The 8,608-nt window shown below is 42.4% G+C and overlaps 2 protein-coding genes across 5 annotated transcripts in view; one reads left to right on the top strand and one right to left on the bottom strand.

Moving 5' to 3' along the window:
• LOC122544183 (sialic acid-binding Ig-like lectin 10) overlaps positions 1–7,702 on the bottom strand; it is a 31,962-nt gene extending 24,260 nt beyond the window's left edge. Inside the window, exons 1-2 of one of the 3 annotated variants that reach the window (XM_043683231.1) lie at positions 7,469–7,702; positions 4,881–5,162 (exon numbers count right to left, since the gene is read on the bottom strand). In XM_043683231.1, coding sequence (XP_043539166.1) covers positions 4,881–5,162; positions 7,469–7,628 — 442 coding nt within the window. In that variant the 5' untranslated portion in view covers positions 7,629–7,702. Of the gene's footprint in view, positions 1–1,180; positions 1,457–4,880; positions 5,163–7,468 lie in introns of those variants that run through there. The other 2 variants (XM_043683233.1, XM_043683232.1) reach the window with 2 other exon arrangements.
• Positions 1–8,608, top strand: part of LOC122544186 (immunoglobulin superfamily member 22-like) — a 789,994-nt gene that overhangs the window by 367,831 nt on the left and 413,555 nt on the right. The window lies entirely within an intron of this gene.

The following is an 8,608-nucleotide window of genomic DNA, read 5'->3' as shown; positions in this document are numbered from 1 at the left end:
CATGGTTCGGGTAAATATGATCTTTTCCCCGGGGTAGGGGAGTCCAAAACTAGAATGCATAGGTTTAAGGTGTGAGGGGAAAGATTACAAAGGCATATAGTGAGCAACGTTTTCCACACAGAGGGTGGTACGTGTATGGAATGAGCAGCCAGAGGAACAGGTGGAGCCTGGTACAATTACAACGTTTAAAAGACAGCTGGATGGGTATGTGAATAGGAAGGGTTTAGAGTGATCTGAGCCAAATGCTGGCAAATTAGATTATATAAGTTTAGGATTTCCGGTTAGCATGGATGAGTTGGACCGGAGGGTCTGTTTCCATGGTGTCCAGCTCTATGATTCTATGACATTAAGCATTTAATGATGTTTACTTGCAATACTTGGCTTCACCCTCTGGCTCCCAGAATGTCTACTGACTACTGATTGTATAGCACCATAAAACAGCTCCTAGGATTGACCCCAGGATCCATCCAGAGGCAATCAGGCCCCTATGGGAACCTACTTAGCAGCACAGATGATAGAACACTTCCTGAAAGGATAACTACATGTTTGTCTGTGTGTGTCTCTCTCTCTCTCGCTGACAGTCTCCTCCTGCTCCTAACTATCTAAGTACCTCCAACTTGAATTACTTTTGAGTGTCGAACTGATGTAAAACCTTGCAACAAGAACAAAAATTGGTGGGAAAGCTCAGCAGGTCTGGCAACATCTGTAAACAGAATCAGAATTAACGTTTCAGGTCTGGTGATAGTTCTGAGGAAGAGCTTTTCCAGCAATTTCATGTTTCTGTTTCTGATTTATAGTATCCGCAGTTCTGTCAGTTTTAAAAGTTTTGCAATGTTTATTTTGAGGCATTATGCAATGCAGCAGCCATTGAAATTCTGTTTCCCTGAATTTTTCAATATTCACCAGTTGCTGGCTTACACAGTACAAATGCATCCAACAACATAAATGATTTCTCCACAACAAAATCAACAATGATCTGTGCAGGGGACTGTGGGTTCAAGGCAGCATCTGGTTCATCAAGAGTTTCCCTTCCTTTAACAGACAACTGAAGATCATACTGATGCCCCAGTGCAACACTGAGAGAAGGGACATGTCACGTGTGTATCTGCAGGTCTGTACGTGTATGTGTGTGTGAGAGAGAGAGAGAGAGAGAGAGAGATGTTGAAGTCTGTACACTCACATTCCACTGTGATGGTTATGGAGCCCTCCACTGCTCCATGTTCATTCTCTGCCACACACTGATAGTCTCCAGTCGCCCTGTACGTAATGTGAGGAATCTCCAACCACAGCTCATTGTTGGAACCTGTTCTGTTCATTGTGACATTAAGATGTTTCCACATCAGGTTAGAAGCTGGGAAGCTCACAACAGAGCAGATTATCACTGCAGAATTCCCCTCAATTACACTGATCGATGAATCTTTAATCACAGCAAGAGAAGTAATTGAGAGATTCCGTGGTGGGTCTAAGAAAAAAGGAGGAGAATATTGTGAGCAAATGGAAAGCACAGCAAGACTCCATTAGCACTGGATAGTGAAGAAGGGTTTTGGTATGTATGCCTTTGTCAGTCAGCGCACTGAGTATACGAGTTGGGAGGTCATGTTACGGCTGTACAGGACAGTGGTTAGGCCACTTCTGGAATAATTCTAGGAACCAGTGGGTGAAGCCAAGTATTGTAAGTAAACATCATTAAAAGCTTAACGTTATAGAATTATAGAGCTGGAAACCGTGGAAACAGACCCTCCGGTCCAAGTCTCCACGCTGACCCAAAATCCTAAACATATATAGTCCCATTTGCCAGCATTTGGCTCAGATCACTCTAAACCCTTCCTATTCACATACCCATCCAGCTGTCTTTTAAATGTTGTAATTGTACCAGGCTCCACCTGTTCCTCTGGCTACTCCTTCCATACACGAACTACCCTCTGTGTGTCTGTGAAAGTCTGTACCCATGTATTTGTGTGTGTATGTGAGACGATGTTGAAGTCTGTGTACACTAACATTACACTGTGATGGTTATGGAGCCGTCCACTGCTCCATGTTCATTCTCTGCCGCACACTGATAGTCTCCAGTCGCCCTGTACGTAATGTGAGGAATCTCCAACCGCAGCTCAGTGTTGGAACTTGTTCTGTTCATTGTGACATTAAGATGTCTCCACATCAGGTTAGAAGCTGGGGAGCTCTCGACAGAGCAGATTATCACTGCAGAATTCCCCTCAATTACACTGATCGATGAATCTTTAATTACAGCAAGAGAAGTAATTGAGAGATTCCATGGTGAGTCTAAGAAGCAATGAAGAGAATATTCTGAGCAAATGGACAGCAAGTATCCATAACCACTTGTCGGTCTGTGATATGTGGATCCGGCATTACTGTCTCTGAGTGGAAGTTGCTGTGTTACATTTCCAGTAGAAATTGCTGATGTAAACTGCCACACTGTTGCTTCTTCCTCCTACCAATGAGAGTACTGACCATCTGAAAGAAACTGCCTTTCACATCCTTACAATATTCCCAAAGCCTTGGGAGCAATGAATTGAATCTGGTCAATGGAATATTGAGGGATGTGTTATGACCACAGACCAGATCCCCAGGTTACCATCTGATGGGGGACCAGGATGTTTTCTTTGACGGAGACAACATTTGAGATGCCACAGACTTACAAAGAGAATAAAGTCACAACTTTCCGTGGTGTTAGTAAATGAAAAGTGTAACTGTACAAAGTTTTAACAGTAATGCAATCAACAATTTCCAAATTAAATTCAAAATTTCAAAATTAACAGCGAGACTATGATGGATTGATCACCCCACAGAAATGTTTAATGAAGTAAAGATAGATCCCAAATATTTCTCAACAACCGTCCCAGACATTAATGACTCTCTGGATCATAAAATGTCATTCAAATCTAATTTACAAGAAACACCAATTTATCACCATTTGAATTAGTAAACAATCAGAAATGGGTTAGAGTTTGTTTTGCTGTGTCCATTGCTTTTTGTCATTTATACAAATTATTTGGATGTGAACACAGGATGTACAGTTTGCAGGTTTGCTAATGACACCAAAATTGAAGGCATGGTGGACAGCAAAGAAGGTTGCCTCAGTGTACGACAGGACTTTGAGCAGATGGGCCGAGGAGTGGCAGATGGAGTGTAATTTAGATAAATGTGAGCTGCATCATTTTGGAAAGGCACATCAGGACAGGATTTATATGCTTACGGGTAAAGTCCTGGGCAGTGCAGGTTCATAGTGCCTTGCAAGTGGAAAAGCAACTAGACTGAATAGTGAAGAAGGATTTTGGTCTGCTTGCCTTTATTGGTAGTGCATTGAGTACAGAAGTTGGGAGGTCATGTTGCGTCTGTACAGGACAGTGATTAGGCTAGTTCTGGAATGCTGCGTTCAATTCTGGTCTCCGTGCTCTAGGTGGGATGTTGTGAAACAGGAGTAGGTTCAGAAAAGAGTTACAAGGATGTTGCCAGGGTTCAAGGGTTTGAGCTACAGGGAGAGGGTGAATAAGCTGGGGCTGTTTTCCCTGGAATGTGGGGTCTAACGAGTGACCTTATAGAGGTTTATAAGATCATGAGGGGCCTGGATGTAAATATACAAGGTCTTTTCCCCGGGGTAGGGGAGTTCTAAACTAGATTGCATAGGTTTAAGGTGAGGGGGAAAGATTATAAAGGCACTTAATGGGCAACTTTTTCCACACACAGCGTGGTACATGCATGGAATGAGCAGCTCGGAGAACTGGCGGAGGCTGGTATATTTACAACATTTAAAAGGCAGCTGGATGGGTGTGTGAATAGGAAGGGTTTAGAGTGATCTGAGCCAAATGCTGGCAAATGGAACTATGTTAATTTAGGATTTCTGGTCAGCATGGATGAGTTAGACTGAAGGGTCTGTTTCTGGACAGCTTTATGATTCTATGACAATATGCATTTAATAAGGTTTACTTGTAATACTTGGCTTCACCAAATGGCTCCTAAAATGTCTACTGACTACTGATTGTATGGCACCATAAAACAGCTCCTAGGATTGAGCACAGGCTCTATCCCGAGGCAATCAGGCCCCTGTGGGAACCCCCTTAGTAGCACAGATGATAGAACACTTCCCGAAGGGAAAACTACATGTCTGTGTCTCTCTATCTCTCACACCCTCCCCCCCCACTATTAACTATATAAATGCCTCCAACGTGAATTGCCTTTGACTGTTCAACTAATGCAAAACATTGCACCAAGAACAAAAATTGGTGGGAAAGCTCAGCAGGTCTGGCAGCATCTGTAAACAGAAATCAGAGTTAATGTTTCAAATCTGGTGACAGTTCTGAGGAAGGGCTTTTCCAGCAATTTCTGTTTCTGTTTCTGAATTACAGCTTCCGCAGTTCTGTCGGTTTCAAAACCTTAAAATGTTTACCTTGCGTATTTTTAGGCAGCATTCAATGTAGCAGCCTTTGTAATTCTGTTACCCTGAATGTTACAATGTTCACCAGTTACTGGTTTATACATTGTACAAATGGAGCCAACAGCAAAAGTGATTATGTGCGCAGTCAATAATTATGTGTGCAGGGGATCGTGGGTTCGAGGCAGCACTTCTTCATCTAGGGTTTCCCTTCCTTTAGCAGAGAATTGAAGCTTATACTGATGCTCCAGTGCAACACTGAGAGAAGGGACAGAGAACAATACAGCGCGGAACAGGCCCTTCGGCCCTCAATGTTGCGCCAACCTGTGAACTATTCTCAGCTGGTCCCCCTACACTATCCCAAAATCATCCATGTGCTTATCTAAGGATTGTTTAAATCTCTCATGTCACATGTGTGTGTCTACAGGTCTGAACCTGTGTGTTTGTGTGTGTGTATGTGAGAGAGATGTTGAAGTCTGTATACACTCACATTCCACAGTGATGGTTATGGAGCCCTCCACTGATCCATGTTCATTCTCTGCCACGCACTGATAGTCTCCAGTCTCCCTGTATGTAATGTGAGGAATCTCCAACCACAGCTCATTGCTGGTACTTGTTCTGTTCATTGTGACATTAAGATGTCTCCACGTCAGGTTAGAAGCTGGGAAGCTCTCAACAGAGCAGATTATCACTGCAGAATTCCCCTCAATTACGCTGATTGATGAGTCTTTAATCACAGCAAGAGATGTAATTGAGAAATTCCGTGGTGAGTCTGAAAACAAGAGAAGAGAGTACTGTTAGCAAACAGAGTGCCCAGCAAGACTCCATAACCATCTCTCTGACACTCAGATGTGCACCCCCCCATCGCCTTCTCTGAGTGGTAGTTGCTGTATGAAGGACACTGCCCATGTAAACTGTCACACTGTCGGTTTCTCATCCCACAAATGAGGACACTCTCCATCCTGAAAGGAAGAAAATGCCTCTCTCATCCTCACAATATTCCCAAAGCCTTGGCAGCAGTGAATTGGATATGATCAATTTAATATTGAAGGATATGTTATCATGCCAAGCCAGATTGCCAAGTTATCATCTGTCAAGTGCTTTCTTGAACAGAGGCAATGTTTGTGTTGCCATGTCATTACAAAGAGCATAAAATCATAAAAGTCCATATTTTAAACAAATGAAAGGAAATGTTATGATTCAAAATTAGAACATTAGTACTATCTAAATCATATCCAGTAATTTCCAAAGTTAACATGAGGAAAATATCACATCAGAGAAACTGTGACTGATCATGCTACAGAGCTCATTAAACACTAAATGAAGTGAAGATCGATTCTATGGACTTTTCAGGAACATCACCAGACATTAGTGTCCCTGGGATTACCAGATCTCAATAAATGTGTTCAAGCGGTTCCAAGTTTTCACTTTCTGAAATATTAATGATGCTTAGTAAATTCTTCCTGGATTCTAACTGCATGATGTAATCTCACTTATTGGCACAAATGACTTCTCGAGATTCCTGACTGCATTGGAGCTGTAGAGTACTTTGTGGGACTTGATTCTAAGCTCCATCCAGCCAGTTTCATTCATAACATTTGCTTGGAGTACAGCTCACGTACTCTAACCTGCAGGGACCTAGCTTCTGCCTCTCTCTCTCTCTCTCTCTCTCTCGCTCTCTCTGTCTCTCTGTCTTTCTCTTTCTCTCGCTCTCTCTCCCTCTGCCCTCCTACTAACTGTTTAACTCATTAAAACCTAAACTAACATCTGATTCTTGAATTGATCTGAGTGAGATCTGAGAAACGTTGCAATAAACCTCACCCTTACCTCTCGGCAGGATTGAATATAGTCACCACTGAAATTCTTTTTCCCTCAATGTTACAATTTTAATCAGTTGCTGCTTCACCAATCCATATGAAATCAACATCAAAACTGATTTCAAAACAAAGAAATCTACAATTCTGGGTGCACGAGGCCGTTGGATCATTGAGCATCTTGTTAATCTAGAGTTTCTATTCCTTCCACAGAGAATTCAATCTTATACTGATGCTCCAGTGTAACACTGAGAGGATATGTCACAACTGGGTGTCTGTAGGATATACATATCTGTTCATGTGTGTGTCTGCAAGCCATTTCAATGCCTGTGTACACTCACATTGCACAGTGATGGTTATGGAGCCCTCCACAGTTCCCTGACCATTCTCTGCCACACACTCATAGTCTTCAATCTCCCTGTACGTAATATGAGGAATATTCAACTACAGCTCATTGTTGGAACTTGTTCTGATCATTTTTACATTAAAATATCTCCCTGCCAGGTTAGAAGCTGGGAGCCTCTCGACAGAGCAGATTATCATTGCAGAATTCACCTCAATTATATTGATTGATGAATCTTTAATCTTCGCAAGAGAACTAATTGAGAGATTTGGTGGTGTGTCTAACTCTAAATAAGGAATTCATGTGAATGAAAACAGAGCACATGGATGCTAAATATTTCATCCCTCTGTATCTGATCACCATGTGCATTTCAAGTTGTCTTTCCCCTGTGAAATTCTGATGTCAACATTTCAAATAAACAATTCCTGTTTGTTTCCTTTTATTAATTCAAAGATTGTAGGTGGTTTTGGGTCAGCTAGCATTTGTTGCCTATCGGTAATTGCCTTGAGAAAGAGATGGTGCCTTATTGAACCATTGCAGTCTCGAAAATAGCAGTTGACCTTGTTATGCTGTCGAAATGGTGATATATTTCCAAGTCACGCTATAGGTTGCTTGCAGGGGAACTTGCGAGTTGTAGTGTTTCCATGTAGCTGCTGCCCTTGCCCACCAATATGGGTATGGAAGATGCTATCAATGAAGTCTTGGTGAATTTCTGGAGTGCAGATTGTTATAGATAGTGCTGCAACTGGGTGATGATGGTTGAGGCAGTGAATGTGTAAAGTGGGAGGTATCTGCCAATCACTCGGGCAGTATTGTGCTGGTGTCTGTTTCCTAGTGCGTGAGGCAGTGTGTGTCTGAGTGCATGTGACCTTCTGTGTGTGTATCAGTGAGTGATGTTGAAACATATACACATTCACTTACATTCCACAGCAATGGTAATGGAGCCATCCACTGCTCCATATTTATTCTCTGCCACACACTGATAGTCTCCAGTCTCCCTGTACGTAATGTGAGGAATTTGCAACCATAAGTCATTGTTGGAGCTTGTTCTGTTCATTGTGATGTTAAGATGTCTCCACATCAGGTTAGAAGCTGGGAAGCTCACAACAGAGCAGATTATCACTGCAGAATTCCCCTCAATTACACTGATCGATGAATCTTTAATCACAGCAAGAGATGTAATTGAGAGATTCCGTGGTGAGTCTAAGAAGAAAGGAAGAGAATATTGTGAGCAAATGGAAAGCACAGCAAGACTCCATTAGCACTGGATAGTGAGGAAGGGTTTTGGTATGTATGCCTTTGTCGGTCAGTGCACTGATTATACGAGTTGAGAGGTCATGTTGCGGTTGTACAGGACAGTGGTTAGGCCACTTCTGGAATACTGCATTTAATTCTGGACTCCCTACTCTAGCTGGGCTGGTCTGAAACAGGAATGGGTTCAGAAAAGATTTACAAGGATGTTGCCAGGGTTCAAGGGTTTGAGCTATCAAGTGAGAAGCTGAATACACTATGGAGTATTTTTGTTGGAATGTTGGAGTCTAAGGGGTGACCTTATAGAGGTGTATAAGACCATGAGGGGCATGGTTCGGGTAAATATGATCTTTTCCCCGGGTAGGGGAGTCCAAAACTAGAATGCATAGGTTTAAGGTGTGAGGGGAAATATTACAAAGGCATATAGTGAGCAACGTTTTCCACACAGAGGGTGGTTCGTGTATGGAATGAGCAGCCAGAGGAACAGGTGGAGCCTGGTACAATTACAACGTTTAAAAACAGCTGGATTGGGTATGTGAATAGGAAGGGTTTAGAGTGATCTGAGCCAAATGCTGGCAAATTAGATTATATAAGTTTAGGATTTCCGGTCAGCATGGATGAGTTGGACCGGAGGGTCTGTTTCCATGGTGTCCAGCTCTATAATTCTATAACGTTAAGCATTTAATGATGTTTACTTACAATACATGCCTTCACCCACTGGCTCCCAAAATGTCTACTGACTACTGATTTTATAGCACCATGAAACAGCTCCTAGGATTGACCCCAGGATCCATCCAGAGGCAATCAGGC

This window comes from Chiloscyllium plagiosum, chromosome 47 (assembly GCF_004010195.1).
Source record: "Chiloscyllium plagiosum isolate BGI_BamShark_2017 chromosome 47, ASM401019v2, whole genome shotgun sequence".
NCBI classification, from domain to species: Eukaryota; Metazoa; Chordata; class Chondrichthyes; order Orectolobiformes; family Hemiscylliidae; genus Chiloscyllium; species Chiloscyllium plagiosum.
Note: the sequence above shows the minus strand (reverse complement) of the source record. Positions and strands in the feature narration are given on the sequence as shown.